At 48.6% G+C, this 19,166-nt stretch overlaps 1 protein-coding gene across 2 annotated transcripts in view; it reads right to left on the bottom strand.

Annotated features, from left to right (window-relative positions):
• ITSN1 (intersectin 1) overlaps positions 1-19,166 on the bottom strand; it is a 221,749-nt gene that overhangs the window by 63,334 nt on the left and 139,249 nt on the right. For both annotated transcript variants that reach the window (XM_004386976.2, XM_023741323.1), the window contains 6 exons: positions 17,039-17,198; positions 14,090-14,295; positions 13,184-13,263; positions 8,998-9,164; positions 5,622-5,667; positions 3,248-3,369 (listed from right to left, as the gene is read on the bottom strand). In XM_004386976.2, the coding sequence (XP_004387033.1) occupies positions 3,248-3,369; positions 5,622-5,667; positions 8,998-9,164; positions 13,184-13,263; positions 14,090-14,295; positions 17,039-17,198 (781 nt within the window). The remainder of the gene's footprint in view (positions 1-3,247; positions 3,370-5,621; positions 5,668-8,997; positions 9,165-13,183; positions 13,264-14,089; positions 14,296-17,038; positions 17,199-19,166) is intronic.

The raw sequence follows: 19,166 nt of genomic DNA, 5'->3' as shown, positions 1-19,166 counted from the left end.
TACGTAAGGTCAGGCGCAGATAAGGTCCGTCCGTGCGTCTGCACTCCCCTTTATGGGCCATACCTAACTTCAGGGGCAGATAAGGCCCGTCCGTGCGTCTGGACTCCCCTTTATGGGCCATAACCTCAGGTGCAGACAAGTTCCGTGTGGTAAATTCAGAACACAGGGAGCCTATACCCGCGTCCGGCTTTCAAACGTCGGTAGGACTGCACAGTGCCAAGGGCGGCATTTCTCACAGGTGTTCCTCTCTCCATTACTTCCTTCTAATTCAACACAAGATCCACTCAGCGAGCATTTCTGTGCCACATGCTGCTGGCAAGGGACGTGGTCCTACTCTGGAGGAGCTCAGAACACAGCTGTGAGCTGAGACGCGAAATGATGACACCTTTCTAACAGGTGAAGAGGATCCCGAGAGCTGCAGAGACCACCAGGGAACGAGAACGGGAGGCAGAGAGAGAACAGCTCCGGAACAAGGCCGTGATAGCAACTGCCGCCTTCGAGGAGAAGTGGGGGTCTCGGGGGTTGGGGCGGGAATATCTCTGTCCCTTTTTGTGACTTCTGGATTTTAAACGACATGAATATATTACCCATTCCAAAAGTAAGGAAATAAAACTAAGAGAAAAGAAAACCCCCACCACCTTACCTCTGCCCTCCCACCGGCCAATTTATCAAGCCGGGTGGTGCTAATGGTCAACGCGCTTGGTTAACTGGAAGGTTGGCGGTTTGAGGCCACCCAGCGGCTCCTTGGAAGAAAGACCTGGTGATCTACTTCTGGAGAATCATCCACTGAAAACCCTATGGAGCGCAGCTCTACTCTGACACCCACGGGCCGCTATGAGGCAGGTGGACTCAAGGAAGCTGGTAGCTTTAGGTTACTCTGAGAGAAGATCAAGTTCCCTGGTCTGACAGACTTGGCGCCCTCGGCTCGAGGACTTGCGGGAACCCGTTGATGCCTAGAGCCACGCGCTTACAGCTGCCGCGCGCTCATTCACCCGGCCTGTGCCCACGTGCTCACAGTGACCCCCCTGTGTCCCCCCTCTGTGGCCACGCAGGGGCAGGGCACCAGAGCTCACTAGTGGTTTCTTTGTTCGTGTGTTTAATACATCAGAAAAGAACGCATATGCAAAGCATTGAGACACGAGAAAGCGCTGGGTCAATACTAATGAATCGACAAGAATTAGGATTTTGGGGAAGGTGGAAAAGGTTACCTAACTATTAAAAAAAATTGGAAACTGCAACCAAAATAAGCTGATAAAATCCCTATTAACACTTATGAAGGGTCTTTGTAAGACTTCCCATGATTTTTACTAAGCTAGAGGGCCTCAGAGATAAGGGGAGTCGCCTGACTGGTCCCCATGTTGTTCACCCCATCCCAGCCCCCTAATGAAGCAGGCCTCCATCCATCCCCATCACTGGAAAGAGGAGGTGAAGCATTTCACCTGTCTGCAGCACCACCCCTCACCAGGGACAGAGCCACTCTGCAGAAAGCACCAAAAGCTTTCCCGGCCATGGCAATTCACCCACTTTACTGTGAACTGCAAAAACCATTCAAGGCTCTCTTTAAGGAAGGCTGGGAGTGTGAGGACTAAGAAATACGGTCGCTGCCTCCACGGAGCCAATAGACTAGATGTGAAAATAAGAGGCACGTGTGTACCAACATCAGCATCCGCTGTTAACACCAACGAGCGGTGCAGGCGTCAGGCCACCACCCGCCCGGGAAGGAGACACTGCTTCTGGCTGGATGGCCAGAGAAAGCTTCTGGGACAAGCGGGGCTTGACCAGCTCTTGAGGAATCAGAGACATGGGAGTTGACTACTTTGGGAGAAATGTCAGGCGCACGGGCAGCAAGGATGAGTCTGCTGTGTTGCTTGTTTTCACAGAGAGCAAATCAGCAGGAGAGGCTGGTGGCCACAGCGCAGAGGAGAGGTAAGACAGAGGCTGAGCGGGCAGAGGGGTGTCTGCGGGAGTCACCGGGACTTCATAAGAGAACAGTGACATATGGGACCAGAGGCCAAGGAGGCAACTGACCACAGCCCAGAAGTGGGACCCGCTGGTCGAAGGGAGCCCTTGCCCTGAGCAGCAAGGAGACAGACATGCTACAAAGGGGGAGCGGGCTTGCAGGGTTCCGAGGTGAGGCTCCTGAGCCAGCGAGTTGGATCTGTCGGCACTTCCAGATGGGTTTTACGGCTGCCCACCCACCAGCTCCCCAGGGGACGTGTCATGGTTAGCTATACTCCAGGCGGTGCCTCCTATTGCAGCCAAGAATAGAAAGAAAACAAATTCAAAAACTCCCCTAGATTTGGCATCCACTGATGAGCCCAACAATCGTGACCACAACAGCCGTACAGTGAAACCTGTGAGAGCCGGAACGCGACGGGACGGCGTTGTTTTTCCTGGTCTCGCAAGACTTCCGCCTTTGACAGGGTGCAGTCTGACCACTGTTCTATCGCTCGTTTTAGCGGAAAATAATTGCGTTTTCCTTCTCTGACAGGTTTCCGCCTTACACAGGTTCTGGCTTTCGTAGGTTTTCCTGTATAACAGTGACCGTTTAAAAAGCATCTTTGCCTCTGGCCAAAAAACCAAACTAAACCCCTTGCCATCAAGTTGATGCTGACTCATAGTGACCCTACAGGACAGAGTATAAGTGCCCCATAGGGTTTCCAAGGAGTGGCTGGTGGATTCGAATTGCTGATATTTTGGTTGGCAGCTGAGCTCTTAATCACTACGCCACCAGGGCTCCTTGCCTCTGGAAATAAAACTTATAAAAGGTATCAGGAAGGGCAAAAGGAGTAACAGGGTAACACTGTATACATGTATCTATCCATCCCTTGAATACAGGGGAACTAAAAATACTGTGATGGACAGACGTGACTTTGAACGCAAAGAAACCGGGTATAATACTCGCGCACAGCACCCCTGATCCAGCGCGCCACCCCACAGCACCACGGCGCTTACAGACGACTCCACGGGGTCCCTTGGAGGAACTGTCACTACGCAACATCCACTGGCTGAACTCAGGAATCAAGCAGATTCGGCGACATTCTCAGATGCATCCCTAGCGGTCAGAATTCTGCTACTGGCGATCCAAAGCTCAGGCAAGAAACAAGATTCACATGACGTGATCTCTCTCGCATCCAAACCAAGATTTAGGCAGTGAGGGGTGATCTGTGGCTTTGGACGAATAACGTCCCTCTGAGATTTGCATATCCATAACAGAGAACGAGACCCAAACGGAAGGGAAACCAACCTGCAGCTCTCCTTCCCACCATCCTCCTGGGTTCTTTTTTCGGATCAAAATCAGTTGACCCGGGGCCAGGGTGAGCTGCTCAGGGCCGGTAGCCGTGTATGAGGCAATAACCTGGGCAATTTCTGAAAAACAAGACCAAACATTGTGAGACACTGTTACAGTCTGGGAAGGGGATTCTCAGAAGACAGCCACCTCCCAGCTCCACAAATCAACACCATCAAAACCAACGTCTGGGGCTGGCTTCCTGCTAGATGAACAAAGCTGGCTGTATCGAGACCCCACTCCGTGCGCTACAATGCAAACGAAGCATTCAAGGGGTTGGTGGCATTTTGTTCTGTGCAGGGTCCACTTCCAGGATGCCCTCATCACCTCTCAGAAGCGCCTTCCCAGCTTCCCTCCATGAACACACCCTCCTCACCCCACTTCCCACAACTTCTGTCACAGCACTTCTCACAATTACCGTGAACTCTGGTGACGCCAAGGGCCTCACGCTTCTCCGCCCCTGCCCCCGCCCCAGCGCAGTGGCAATGATGGAATAAATGAAGTTAAAGAAACTCAAGTGAAGCTCTTCCATCTGCCAAGGACAGCAGAAAGAGAAACTGTATTTTCTTCTGAAACCATCGGCTGACACGTAAGCTGTTGCCTCAGCTCTCACCCTCACCAACGCGCCTGTGTTCTCAGGGGCTCTCGGGTGGAGGGCGATCCTGGAATATCGGGTATGAATCATGTCAATGCAAGTTTATTTCCTGTTACTTCAAGTTAAGGAGGACCCTGGACTCAAGAAGGGACATTTGATGCAAAAAACAATTCAACCCAGAAAAAAATGTAAACAGTTCTGTACTTTTCCTGAATGTTAAGTCTCATGGGACAATCTCCAGCAATACCACAGACCAGGCTCTGAAAAGTCCATTTCTACTGGTTCAGGAGGTCGGGGGTGAAGAGACAAACTCCTTGTCTTTAGTGAGCTCTGGCACATCTGCAGCGACTGCTTTCCAGACTTGTAGAAGCAACACAGGACCAACTGTTCTGTTCCTCTGCAGCCTGCCCCTAAAAATGGCTCCTGGAAGGAAGGGAGGGAAGGAGGGAGGGAGCCCCCCGTCTCTGACAGTATTTCCCACTCCTCCTCTAACTCTAGGGCACAAGTAAGATGCAGGCATGTGGGCAAACCTCCGTCCTCCTGTTCTGCAGCCAGGGATGGGCCATCACGACAGGTACGCCAAGCTGTCCTGGGATAGGCCTGCCTCTGTCTGGCGCTTCGCGAGCTTGGAAGCAAGAGAGCCCAGGTTACATACTCCTTGTCTCCAAGAGCTTCAGCAGGGAAATCGGTGCTGGGGAGAAAGATTCTACTTTAACATGCCAAGGAACAGCTCCAGATTCCAAGAGCTGTCAGTGTGGAGAAGTCCAATAGTGTCCTGTTTGGCTTCAGATGTTCTTGGCTCCGCGAAGGCCCTGGCGCATGTAGCCGTAATCTGCTACAACATTCTTCTCTGTCTTCTGTGGCCCTGAATAGCTCGCTGGTTTTCAGGGCAAAGCGAGCTAATCTGGGCACTGTGTGTGAAATACCTGGGGCTTTTGGAATTACAGTCCTAAATGCAGACCAACACTCAAAGTTAGAACAGATTTGACCAGGGCAGTCCAATCTCTGGAGACAGACTAAAATCCTACCCAACCTGCAGACCCACTCTGCTTGTCAGGGAAGCCCGCTGGAGCTGGGCACCAGACCAGTCTCCCACACAAGAGGGACTCTTCCAACTGTAATATCCTAAGGATGTGGCAACAAAACAGCTCAAATGACCTGGAGGAGGAAGACGTGCCAGACGACATACTACTTCACATCTGCTTCTTTCTTCTCTCTCGTGCTCCTACTTATAGAGCGCGTGATTTTGTTTAAATAAATGACAGTACTTTGAATCCAGAGGGATGACTATAATTCCGTACCTTCAGTGTGGACCCAAGGAAAACCAGCCAGTGGCTTCTCAAGGAGCCGGATCTGGCCTAGACCATGGCTCTGTGTGTCCTTGGGCTCAGGGTGCTGTCAGGAAACGAGAAAGGTCTCCCGAGCCTCACAGGAAGGGCAGGCAGGGAGCAGCGGACCCTGCAATCTTACAGCTCCATGCCCCGCCCATTCCTGCCATCCTGCCTGGACTAACTCTTCACAACCCAGGAGAACATTCTGTCTGGTAATGTCCCCACTCCCCACGTGTGAAACAATGGCCAAGTTTCATAACCACAGATACATTATTAATGGCCTCCGAGGAAAGGATCCACTCCTTTGTTTTTATTTTAGGCTCCTGGCCGTAATAAACAAAGACGGGGAGCAGCTATCAATTACAATGAAAATGTTGAAAAATAAGGGTCAGGGTTTGTAACTTACCAGGTTTTTTTCCTAAACTCCCTGTTTTCCCCGTGGTTCCAGAGCCCTTAAAACAGAGCAAAAGGTCTCATTTGCATACTGAATCGTTTTGGTCATGCAACTTAAAAAGCAATTAATAATGATACCAACCATTTTGTGCCCTTAAGTCCCCTTTCGTTCTGGGGAAGCACAGTAGCACCATGTCACCTGACATGCATCAGGAAGACACAGGACAGAGTAAGTGCTCTAAAGCATGCAGCTTTTACTCTCTTCTGCACAAGAAACAGCAAAGAACGTGGCCCCGTGGCATCCCTGGGGCTCTGCTCAGGTAGCGACTGCGTGTGACAGGTGCGTCCCATACCTGGGTCACATCGAACGGGACTGCATGTGAGCAAGACTCCTCGTCTATACCCTGAACACTGAGCTTTTCTCTGCTGGCAAGTTGTTCATTGGGAAAGATTTCACACTTAAAAAGTACAGAGAACATAACAGACACCCCTGAGCCTACCACCCAGATCTAACACATTAAAATACTAATATTTTGCTACCTTTGCTCTAGAGTCTTATTTTGTAAGGAACTAAAACAGCACAGGCACGCCTGAGACCTCCCCAACCCGGCCCACCCCATCCACCTCTCTAACCTAACAGAAGGCCTTTCCACCAGAGTTCTACGCTCTTGGACCCTGAGACTTCTCTATCACTGCCTGAAGCATGACCCATCCGTTGAGGCGGCCATATTTCTCTCCCGCTATCAAGTCTTCCCGAAGTGCATAGGCTTGAAGTCCTCTCGTGGATACTCACGGAATGTGAACTGGCTGTGTAAGCCAACAGAGACCACGAGAGTCAGGGTAGGGCCAGGCTGTAACCTGCTGTTACAAACTGCTTTATTCAGAATGGGTTTTCACCTGAGTCCCCATCTCACAGTAGACTAGGTATTCCAATTATAACACACCAAAACAAAAGGCTTCATAAACTACATGAGAGTCACTGCAAGATTAAAGGCGTGTAACTTATCTCTCAGGAACACAACTTCTGTAGTCTCTTTATTTGGCTACTGACATTTAATAAACATTTACCAGGAACGGTTTGGGTTTAATTTTTTACTCTGATTATACTTTCTTTATGTGGTAAGCAGTTATATAATACCGATCGTTTGTTATTTCTGTTGGACAAATATCAAATAAAGGAACACCAATGAAACAAGATTCCAAATACCCAGTTAGTTTCCCAGTAACAAGCTTATAACACACTGCCTACACTCCATCAAAATAAACAGGAACAAAGCCGTCGGCAATACCCAGCAACAGAGTTCACGCAGCTGCAACGTGCTCCCTCTGAAATGCCACATGAGCACGGGAAGCTAGGATACTCAGAAGGACGGGTTCAGTCCTGGCTGCACCCCAAGAATGCTGTAGAAATGCTGCCCAGGCTCTGCACCCCCACCTTCACATCCAGAGCAGGGAACAAGGATGGGACAACCCTGCCCGTGCCCACAGACCAGTTCTGCTATCTGTATTTGAGGCTGGGTCTGCTCTTCAGTGTGGAGCACTGAACCTGTGTCCAAGGAGGATGAAAGGGCCGACTTTTCAGATTTCTTCTTTTCATTGTTGTTAAATAATGTAGCTAAATATCCCAAATCTTTAAGAGCACTGCTAGCTCTACAGCTGATCATTTAAAACTGTGGTTAAGAAAATACCTTACAACTCAGCTTGCCTTAAAAAAATGTGACTGTATTTTTTACCTTGTTGACTTCAGATTGTTTCTTACAGAAACTACAATTGATTTAAAAAAACATAATACAAGCAATGGCTTTTGTGTTTTAACTGATGCAAAAAGTAAGGTCACTTGAGGAGTTTTCACGCAAGGTAGTAAAAATCTTCAAGTTGAGCTTTTCGTGTTTTTCCTCTACTTCCCTCAAATACCGTTTGTCTAACGCTTACTGGATCCAACTTGCTGGCCTGGGGAAGGGTTTCATTCTCCCTCTCCAGGTACGGAGTGCAACACCCCTGCTGGCTCACAAGGGACGAGAACTTTCTTCCTGATTTCTGCCAAATTCTCAAGGGCAGGCATCTTAGGCAAATCCCTCAAGGGGCATGTCAGCTCTCTGCTCTCAAGACCACAGCATGCAGGAAAAAAAATCAAAACAACACCATCACTCCCTAAAAAAAACAAAACAAAAATAAAAACCCCACAAATAAAACCTTTCCTGAGCTCTGCAGGGAAGGGGAGGAGGCTGAAGGCAGAACTACCCCAGCATGACACCAGGCCCAGCCTCGCCCCTAAAGCAGCAACTGGTACTGGGGTCTGCAGAGGTCCCAAGAGACACCCTCCTGCTGCTGCTCTTAGGTGCCTTCGAGTCGACTCCAACTCATAGCGACCCCATGTGGCAGAGCAGAACTGCCCCACAGGATTTCCTAGGCTGTAATCTTTACGGGAGTGGATCACGAGGTCTTTCTCCCGTGGAGCTGCTGGGTGGGTTAGCAGCTGAGGGCTTAACCGGTGACCACCAGGCTTCCTTCACACCCTCCTGCCCGCATGTAGAGGAGAGCGAGAGCTTCGTACACGCGCTTTAATCTGAGGACACGGCCTCTATAGGTTCTTTACCAGGTTCCTCTCTCAATGCCTAGGAGGCATGAGGAGGAGAAGAAAATACCTGTGAACTGACTGCCTATATTAAAAAACGTCAAGCCCTGTTTGTTTAAGGATGTGCACTGGATCTGTTAAACAACCACGTTTATACCCTGGCACCCCAGCTTCAGACCGGCCATGGCGGGAGGGGCCCACATTTCACTCAACTCCACTATCACAAACCGCACTTTATACGATCAAGTTTTTAGGACCCACTTAACAGTGGGAGCTACTTTCAATTTATAAGGATAACAACCTTTCAAATAAATTCAGCCCTGATCAATGGTGATAGTGGGGCTTAGCCAAACATATACGGATCTCTGAGATCTTATGTCTTGCTGTGTGGATAAATACTGAAATTTTAGAAGCTCTCTATTGCCCAATATTCTGGGGCCAGTATCCCTAGAATACTTCTGTTCAGAAGGGCAAAATATTGCTGTGTATCTCTACTGAGGCATCTGCAATCAATAAGCACGAATGCCTAATTGATAAAGTCTGTTCCAAATCATAAGCCAGTTACAGGCAGGAATAGAAATTATTACTGAGCATTGTAGCTTCCACTTGGCACCGTGAGTTCTTTGGTCTGTGGGAGGCCAAGGCCTGCCCTGCAGCACCAAATGAGAAGTTCAGACAATTACAGATCGCACTGCATTTCTGTCGCGTTCCAGAACTTAGCAAAACCCAAGCAAGCATTCCATGGTCAAACACAGTGACCCCCAGCGAAAAGCCACTGAACAGAAGGGAGAGGAAACAGTTAATGTGGGTTTACCTCTGAATCTTTAAGCCTCACATAGTTGGAAGGGAAGACTCCGGATCTGTCGTCCACTGTTCCTGTCCACCAGTCACCATCTTTCTTGGTAACCAGAATCACATCCCCTTGCTGAAAGGTTAGATCTCCTTGCTCAGAACTCTCGTAAGTGTACATGGCAATAAATTCTGGTGGGGAGAAATATTGAGATACGGAGAGAGCTTGATTGTTGGAAGAAATCCCAGACAGCTTTGCAAAAGCAAGTTCATGAATAAGGAAGTTAGACTAAGAGCCATTCAAGAAAAAGGCTAGTCACAGATAAAACAGAGTTACAGAGTACATCCTGGGCTCCAAATCCCCCATCACCCATAAAAATCTGGTCACTGTAGATGAGGAGACAATTCGTGCAAAGACCCAGCCACAGGAGCAAAACACCAACTGCAGGTCTACAGCAGTGGGTATCAGGGGTCTACAGTTCAGTGTCATGATTTCTTTTTGAATGAAAATGGCATTTGCATTTAGTTTTAACTAACGTTTACTGAGTCCAGAGCCCTGGGCTAGATGGGTTCACTGCAGGCTCCTGCGACTCACTCAGCCATCTGCATTTCAGTTTTGAAGGTATCCAGACACAGTTTTAGAAAATTGGTCAATGCAGTGCATCCTTTACATAAATTAGACACTAGGACACATTCGACTGCCTGAATAAAAACGTATGTCCTATTGTGCCATATATAGAGACGGCAGGAAACTAGTAGGACACAAAGTGAAAAACAGGCTGTTTAGTTAAGACTGGGCCTCTACTTACCAGTCAAGACATCAACAGGTCAAGTGAGCTGATGATAAAAGTCGCGTCTACCCCACCCCAGAAATGAATCAAGCCTTTTCCGACACATTGGGAAAGAGCGAGCCACAGGTGCCTACACGTTATTATTTCTGTAATTTAGTCTCAAAGGGTAAGAACTGCTTCAGTGTCCTGAGTTGGAGGGGTGTGCATCACAGAAGAAAAAAAAATTTTTAATTGTAAGTAGAACTTTGCGTCCTTCTTAGCTGCTGTTCCCAAGGTTTAGGAAAAAAGTCCTGCTCAGAAAGATCGCTAGACGCAAACTTCCAGGCTCTACGCTAGACGCAGCCACAAAAAGAGGAACACAGGCTTCTCAGTTTCTGCTCTTCCTCCATCTTATCCGAAGCCTTGGTATGTTTCAAAAAGCAACAGAAAGATCACCATCTGCTCTGAGCGTTCATTGTTATAGTGGATGTGGCATAAACTTAGGTGCGATTCCTAACTGCAGAGTCCAGTGTTAATCATCAGGCAGAAATCTGGTGGAGAAGAGTCCACATGCCAATTATGAAAACCTCTGCAGGTGCCAGTAGTGAAAACTCAAACACGCACACACTTAATGCTCGTGTTAAGGAAAACGTTTTCTGTTTTCTGTTGTGGGGCAGCCACGAGGGGCTCCCCAAGGGCCCCCTTCAACGTCAGCAGTGCTGACCCATGCGTGCGCGGGGCCAGCAGCCGCAGGTCATCCCAATGGTCTGGGAAACAGAAGACTCTGTGTCTCTAGCTCTCCAGTGCTGGTAACCATACCTCCACAGTGAACACTGGAGAAATGATTTCCCACACAAGGAAATCCAAGTTGGCAGCTTTCATAAGGACATTCTTTTCTTGTTAATCTACTCATCTGCTGATTTCTCAACATTCTCACCCTTCCCTTTTACTTTGCTCCCTGAGACTGCTCCTCACTGCAGATCCCAGGTTTGGCCATGTACAGCTGAGTTCTTGGCAACTGTACTTTGCCCAACGATTCCTGCATCTGAAAGTCACATTCTTAAAAACGAACCCACATTTTGAAGAAACCTCAGAAATGTGAACCCTCGCTGAACTTGACATTGCAGCATAAAGCACAGAGGCAGCAGCAATGCTCTCTGAGGCCTTCCCCACTCTCCCTGCACACAGGCGTCTGGGAGGCTGCCTTCGGATTAAAATAAAAATAGGGACATGACGAGAAGCATGCAGGGGCCCTCATCTGTCACACGCTGCTCGTAAGAACTCTGACGGGGCACCGGCCCTGCTCAAACCAAGATTTTAACACCTACCCAAGCTGACAAGCTATTTAACTGGCTTGCAGTTCACTTCAAATTGCATTATTTTTAAGGTAGCAGTATTAACAAATGGTTCATTAATATGTATAAACAGCTCTTCTCAGAAGCCCGTGTCTTCCCTCACCCTTCGTGCCAGTGGACTTCCCTGACGTCTCTTTACCTACAGCAATCAAAATGGATGTGATAAACGTCATCTGAGATCAGGATGTGTTCTGTCCTCTCAACTTTAAGTACGTGTGTGGCTCATCTGTAAACTGTTCATGAGGCCTCAGAAAGAGAAAGCCACGGCCCATTTCTCAAAACAAATCAACATCAGTGCCAGGTGGTGAGAACACTCCCTGCTGTAGGTGGTTCGATCAGGAATCCAGGAAACAATGCCAAAGGACATAAAAGTGCCTGACACTGACTCAGCTTTGTCCTAACAGCTTTACACACAGCATCTCCTGATCCTTGCGGGAATCGCCAGCCTCAAGGCCTGGTTATGCCCACCTTACGGATGAGGAAGCTAAAGCATGACCAAAATCACAGGGTTACTTGGTGAGAGCTGGGAGACAAAGTCCGGCCTCCAGTGACACTTGAATTGGATAAAACAACCAAAAAATAAACCAGACCCACTGCTGTTGAGTTGATTCTGACTCACAGCGACCGTACAGGACAGACTAGAAAGAACGGCCCCGTAGGGTGTCCAAGGCTATGATCTTTACAGAAGCAGGCTGCCACACCCTTCTCCTGTGGAGCGGCTGGTGGGTTCAAACCACCAACCTTTCGGTGAGCGGCCGAGCGCTTTAACCACTGTGTCATCAAGTGCTTCACTTGTATTAAAACTCAATTCTCCCAGTAACAAGCACTGTGCCACCAGGACTCCTGAACCGGATCTAACACATTCGATTTTGAAGGGGGGAGGCCACAGTTCCCTTTATGCTGTACTGACTGAGCACACCGGGATTAAGGGGCCTTTTGCCTTGTTAACAGTGGGTAAAAAATGCACTAAAATGATGGGACTGTATACGGAGAACTATGCTAATGACTATTTGGGCGGTAACTGTAAAACCTGGGTGCGGTAAACTGCTGGACTTGCTCAGTGACGGAGCTATTAGACCTACGCCTCTGTCATTCTGAGTCTGAAATCCTGTTAAACCTCAGTCCTCACTGTCTCCGTGGAAATAACTGTTTCATTCTCTCTGTTTTTGATAAGGCAAGGCTCCTAAGGACTGCAACAATCTCATTACAGCAAACTAAATAAAACACGACAGCCTCAGGTAATTCATTCAAAAAACGTGAAGAACTGTTCCTCTACGACTGGTTGGTGATGCCACGGTAGCTGCAAACGCCGTTCAGACTTCTGCAGGGAAAGCCTGTCTGACTCAGGGGCTGCGCCTCAGGTAGGACCATGATAAATACAGAAACAAGAGGAGATTTTTACCACTAAAGCCTGGGTTCTCTAGATTTTGTTCATTGAAAAAAATTTTTTTTGATTAATAGCCCATATTATATGCTGGTATTTATATAATATTTATGATTATGTCACAAAGTAGAGACCTGGAAATAATACAACTAATTATTTGTGTAATAAGCACTCAAAATGAATTATGTAGGCCTATATAATCTGGTCTGGTTATTTACACGAATATAAAAACCAAGCTGTTTTATTTGGGGTTATACAGATGGCACTAATATTATGTGAGAGTTTTACTGGACTTTGTAGATGTGGTTTTAAAACAAAATATCTAAAATCAGACAAGACTACGTTGGGGGAAGCAATAAACAAAATTTAGCTACAGAGACGCTCAGAAAGTTGTGTCCTCATTGAATTTGATGGCCCTCTTTCAAAAGTCCAAAAAAAAGTCAAAGGGCTCATAATCAAATATAATTAGACAATTCATCATTCATTAGAAAATTGATGATCAATATATCTGACAGTATTTTGAAAGTCTCCATAATGTACCTTGATTTTGTAAAGGGCTAAACCTTCATTTCACTTCATGGTTTAACACACCGAGCATTAATTAATGCAGTCTGTTTTAAAACGAAGCCCAGTCTCCTTTCCAACACTGAATTCCGTACCTCCCTCCCTCTTCTAGAGAACAAGTGTGACTTGGGTTCTCACCTTCTCCCAAAGCGGCTGGCTTGGCTGCTGGTGAAGCTACTCGCTTCAGACGTGGGCTTTCTGGAGAAGCAGACTCCGTGCTGAAAGAGGGGAAAGCCCTATTTTACTTTTTAGCTTAACAGAGAATGGTAAAAATAACACTGATTTCTCTCTTTTGAAACTGCTTAACTTTACAAACAATCCACAACACTTTGAACAATCTACAGCTGATATAACTGCAAAATTGGCCAAGTTAAGAACACGTAACAAGGTGTACCATCCTCGCCACCAAAAGACATGATTCTGTGCTGACATTCTTGTTTTCCAGCACTTTCCGACGCTGGACACACAGCCCATGGACTGATCTATTTCAAAGCATGTCTCATATGTGCTCATTGAACAGTCTTGTATTTTTATCTTCTTAAAGTTCACAATTATTACTGGAACATCTATTTGGCTGGAATAACTAAACAATGGCCTTGCTAAGGTTCCATGCTACAACAAGACCCTAATGAAAAAGGTAATTAGTTCTTCCAATCACGTCCCCACATGCTTTGGGCTCACTGCTAAGTGCCCACGAAGCTGGCCCAGGACTAGATGCTGAGCAGGAAGACAGTCACAACCCCAACAAATCCGCCAGAATGTTCCAGGTCTCTGAGTAGAATTCCCTCTTGCACAAGTCAATGAAAAACAAGGTTCCCAGCGTCCCCAAGGGAAGAGGAAATGACCGCTTATCTACCTGCAAGGCACTCCCTGCTCGCCCACAGGTGCTCTAACTTGCGCAGTTAAAAGACAAAAGATTTTACAGAAGACAAAATGATCCTGCAAAACTCATTTTATCTGCGAATCTTAACTAGTGCAAACAACGAGGTAACGCCTGATATGTATACATTTTTGTCAGACACAAGCAGATGAACACACAAATACCTTGTGGATCTCCTGACGGGCCCCGAAATGAGCTTCACGTATGACTTGGGGAACCAGCCCTTCTGGCCTTGGACTTCTCCAAACCACCACATGTCTTGCTGTTCCAGGACAGTGATGACGTCGTTTTTGTTAAAATTTAAATGGTTGTCTTTTTTGGCTCTCCAAGGATACAGCGCTTGTGCCTGCAGCCCCTCCACCTTTTCACCCTTGTGGGAAATAACATAAAGGAGTCCTCATTACATTACTGTTTGTTACAACCGAAGGTAGATGTTGACATCTCTCCGATCGGCACGCATGAGCATGCACACAGCCACCGAGCACCACCGCTGCAGCAGAGCACGAGTGCTAGATGCTTCTCTCTTTTCTCAGTGATTGTTTACTTCCTAAGGTGAGATGGAAACCTGCCGGCCCACTCACAGGGCCAGTGCCTGGCCACCGAACTCACTGCTGTCAATTGCGACTCCTAGCAAACCTAGCAGAGTAGAACTGCCCCATAGGGTTTCCAAAGAGAAGCTGGTGGACTCGAACTGCCGACCTTGTGGTTAGCACTGTGCCGCCAGGTCTGGCCACCTCGAGCCCTCTGTTTAAACAAGCCAGGAGCCCCTGGGGACCCGCTGCACCTGGCCACGCAACCTGTGTGCTCCGGTTCTTTTTTCATTCTCAAGCTGTCCGGGCGCTTCCCCATTTCCAGTCTGACCTGGAGGGTTAACACGGAAGTGGAAATGGGATGAAACCTCCCAGGGTAATTAACTGACATCACAGCTCAGATCCAGGACACAGGGACATATGCTCTGTGTCGGACTGTGCTCACTTAGAGAAACAGGGATTTGGTTAACATGCACTCACTGTAAGGAGTGGCTAGAAGACACTCATCCTGGGATCTTGCAGTTTAATTATCGTTTATTCTCCACCATATGAAAGGCACTACGGTTACAGTGAATGACATGCACCCACTCTGCCTCCCCTGATTAATTCAGTTAAGTCGCTTTATTAACCATAAAAACCAGTTGTCGTCAAGTCGACCCCGACCATGGTGACCCCATGGGTGTCAGAGTAGAACTGGGCTCCACGGGGTTTCCAATGGCTGCTTTTTTGAAAGTAGACCACCAGGCCTTTCTTCCCAAGCAACTCTGTGTGGGCTCAAACCTCCAGCCTTTTGGTTAGCTGCTGAGTGTGTTAACTGTTGCACCACCCAGGGACTCTATAAAGCACTGTAGAACGGACGGGAACATTATTAGCGAGGAACTCACAGTCACTGGGGGAGAAACAGATAAAACAACTACTTGTGCCACCGGCAGGATAAAATACGCTAAAAAGAGGCTCCACCCAGTCACCGTGGGAGCGGAGAGGAAAGGGGGTGACTTCTGCTGGGAAGCGGCAGGGAAAACGTCACAGAGGAGGCAGCGTTTGAGGTGGGCCCTGCAGGACCAGAAGGGCTTTGACAGCTAGGGCTTCGGAGGTGGGGCACTGCAGGCTGAGGGCACAGCACGGGCAAAGGCTTTGAGACGGCATGCCGCAGAGGGTCCAGGAAGAGGGGTGCAACCCAGGGGTGCGTGTGGCCTGGCGTCGTGGAGAGGTGGAAGAGGACCACAACTCGGGGGTGTGAGCGGCCTGGCATGGTGGAGAGGTGGAAGAGGACCACAATTCAGGGGTGCGTGTGGCCTGGTGTCCTGGAGAGGTGGAGAAGGACCACAACTCGGGGGTGTGAGCAGCCTGGCGTCATGGGGGTGTGGAGGAGGACCACAGTCCGGGGGTGTGAGCGGCCTGGTGTCATGGGGGTGTGGAGGAGGACCACAGTCCGGGTGGGAGTGTGGAGAAGGACCACAGTCCGGGGGTGTGTGCGGCCTGGCGTGGTGGAGGGGTGGAGGAGGACCATAATCTGGGGGTGCATGTGGCCTGGCGTCATGGAGAGGTGGAGAAGGACCACAGTCCGGGGGTGTGAGCGGCCTGGCGTCATGGGGGTGTGGAGGAGGACCACAGTCCGGGGGTGTGTGCGGCCTGGCGTGATGGAGGGGTGGAGGAGGACCATAATCTGGGGGTGCGTGTGGCCTGGCGTCATGGAGAGGTGGAGGAGGAGCTGAGGCTGGAAAGGCAGGGAGGCATTTATTATCTTTTTTTTTCAAAAAAAAAACACAACTGTTGCATAAAACCATTACTAAAAAATAAAACAGTGTCAACTTTCAGATATATATGTAAACGGAAAGGAACAAAGGACAATGCCCGAAATCAATTCATTCAAAAGCAATCTGTACTTGTCTCTGGGAGTTATTTCATGCTGATTTTTAACTATGATCATGTTGGATGAATGGAGAATTTACAATGGGTCAAACAGTTTCTGCATCCATGTCGATAACCTCTAAATCCCCATCTTTGCACTTCTCACCTTAAACCCACGGCGCCCCGTTTCCTTCCAGCTCAGCTGAGCACCCCTTTGCCTCTCTCAGAACTTTCTCTGAATTCAAACACCCCCAGGGGCCTCAGTCCTCCCCCTCTCACCCTCGCAGCGAACCTCAGCTCGCCTGGCCGCAGATCCCCAAACCCTCCTGAACTGCTGAATCCCCAGCCCGTCACTCACTTCTCCTCCAGGAAGGGACCCCAGAGCCAGCCATGTCAGCTGTGCCCTCACTGGGACTTCAGCATCTCTCCCCCAGAGAGGCCTCACCTGTGCTGGCCTTGACAATCTTTTCATGCGGATGTGACCTAACCACCCAGCCGGGGCTGAACCCCAGCTCTGTCACTTACTAATTATGTGACCGTGGGCAATGGTTCAGCCTTGCTAAGCCTCGGTGTCCACATCCGTCATTAAGGAAGCCGAGTATCCGTGCACAGAGCTGCTCTGACAGTCACAGTAACAGCAGCGGTAGCTTGTGGTTGGCCCCCGGCGCGCGGGCCCTCGCTGTCCGGCACGTTAGCATGCTAAGCCCTTCCCACCCCAGTGACAGCTGTTACCTGGCCTAACACAGGAGACGGAGAGGAGCCCGTGGCCGTGGCCGGAGTAAAGGCCGACCTCTGCCTTAACTGGCCGGTGCTCGGGACGGTGAGCGAGGGCTGGGCTGCCCATGCGTCCCAGTTATCCGTTTCTGGCTTCTCGCTCGTGCTGGTGGGCCACCTGGGAAGCAAAGCACAGCGCCATAAACAGCAGGACCTGCTAGGAAACAGCTTCTCACCCACAGCAAGCTATCAGCCCCCGTAACACCATCCGTGACATCTGTGTGGCTTTCTCGAGTGAAAGGACAAAGCAGAGGAAGAGGACAGGTCGGAGTCTGCGTGTCACCATGAGCCATGAACCGCGGAAGCCGGCAGAGTTTCTCCGAGCCTTGGTTTCCCCGCTGATCAAATGAGAACAATACTCTGCCACTGTTGTTAGTTGTGAGGGTCGCATGAAATACCAGACAGGACAATACAGCAAAACCTGTGAAAGCTGGAACCTGTGTAAGGCAGAAACCTGTCCAAGAAGGAAACGTCCAATATTTTCCACTGAAACAAGTGACAGACAGCCACCCAAGATACAACTATTGGTCTCTATTCGTAGGGTGCAAAAGAGAATGAAGGAAATCAAAGCCTCAAAGAAGAAACTAGTCCCCAGGACTAACAGCCCCCATGACCCACAGCCTCTTCCAACCTGAGACCAGAAGAACTAGGCAGTACTGACTGTTCTGAGCAGGGACACAACAGAAAGTCCCGGACAGAAGGGGAGAAAAATGTAGAACAAAACTCAAGTTCCTAAAAAGGGCCAGACCTACTGGACCAATGGATACCAGAGGGACCCCTGAGACTATCGCCCTAAGCTACCCTTTGAATTTGGAACTGAAGATATTTCTCTAGGTCACCTTTCAGCCAAATAACAGATTGGTGTATAAAATAAACAATATTACCCGTGAGTAATGTTCTCCCTTAAATAATTCACTATATTAGATCAAACGGTCAACATTTACCCAAAAGTAAAGGAGAGAAGGCAAGGAGGGGCAGGGAAGCTAGATCAATGGAAACAGAACGAACAGAATGGAAATAATGAGAAAGCTGACACATTGTGGAAACTGTAACCAATGTCACGAACAACGTGTATAAACACTGTGAAGTGGAAACTGAATTTGCTATGTAAACTTTCACTAAAACACAATAAAATATTACTAAAAATAAGCAAACAAATAAAACAAGCGACAGAAACGTGGTGAGACTGTCCAAGGCAGAAAACTTGCAAGACCTGGAAAAACAAGGCAGTCCCATGGAGTTCCGGCCCTCACATGTTTCGTCGTACTTTGTAACTCTAAAGCACCAGAGAAACAGCCACACAGGCTCGCTACCATCAGCTGTAACAGCAATAACTAAATGAGGGAAAGGAAGTGACGTACCGCCTTTAACACGTGTGGGCTTGGGCAGCGGGAGCTTCTCAACACCATCTCCCCGTCCCTTTGACCTCACAGTAAACACCTGTCGTATGCCTGGACCCCTGCTGACAACAAGCGGGGTCCTTACAGCAACCAGCTGCCCAGGACCTCAGGGTCAGCTCCAATTCTGTAATTTTATCATTTTAAATGAAAAGGTCTGCATGAGTGCAGGTCTACATGCAATTTACTTTTTACATCTTTATGAGACATACAGGAGCCTGGGCGGTACAAGCTGTTTGCCATCAGCTGCTAACCTACAGGCTGGAGATTCAAACCCATCCAGCGACTCGGAAGAAAGGCCTGGCGATCTGCAGCTAAGAAAACCCTGAGCAGTTCCAGTCTGTAACACATGGGGTCACCAGCAGTCAGGAATGGACTCGCTGGCAAGGGGTTATAGGACATATAACTAATTCGAAAATCAGAATCACACATCCTGATTTTTGGTGTGGAAACAGGACGCCCATAATGTACTCGGGAGAGCTGCGCACCGTGCGGTCATCGCGGAAGGGGCCGCACCGATGTGACCCGCAGCGTTTGTCTTCTACGTTAGCCTCAGCTGTGGCTCAAAAAGTCAAACCTTTTAAACGGCATCAAGAGACGAGTTTCAACTTGGAAGTCCTGGTTTTAAAAGGTTTTTTTTTTTTTTAAATTGTACTTCAGCTGAAGGGTTACAGAACAAATAGTTTCTC

This window comes from Trichechus manatus, unplaced genomic scaffold, assembly GCF_000243295.1.
Source record: "Trichechus manatus latirostris isolate Lorelei unplaced genomic scaffold, TriManLat1.0 scaffold00177, whole genome shotgun sequence".
Taxonomy (NCBI): Eukaryota; Metazoa; Chordata; class Mammalia; order Sirenia; family Trichechidae; genus Trichechus; species Trichechus manatus.
The sequence above is the reverse complement of the archived record's forward strand: the minus strand, read 5'-3'. Positions and strand labels throughout refer to the sequence as shown.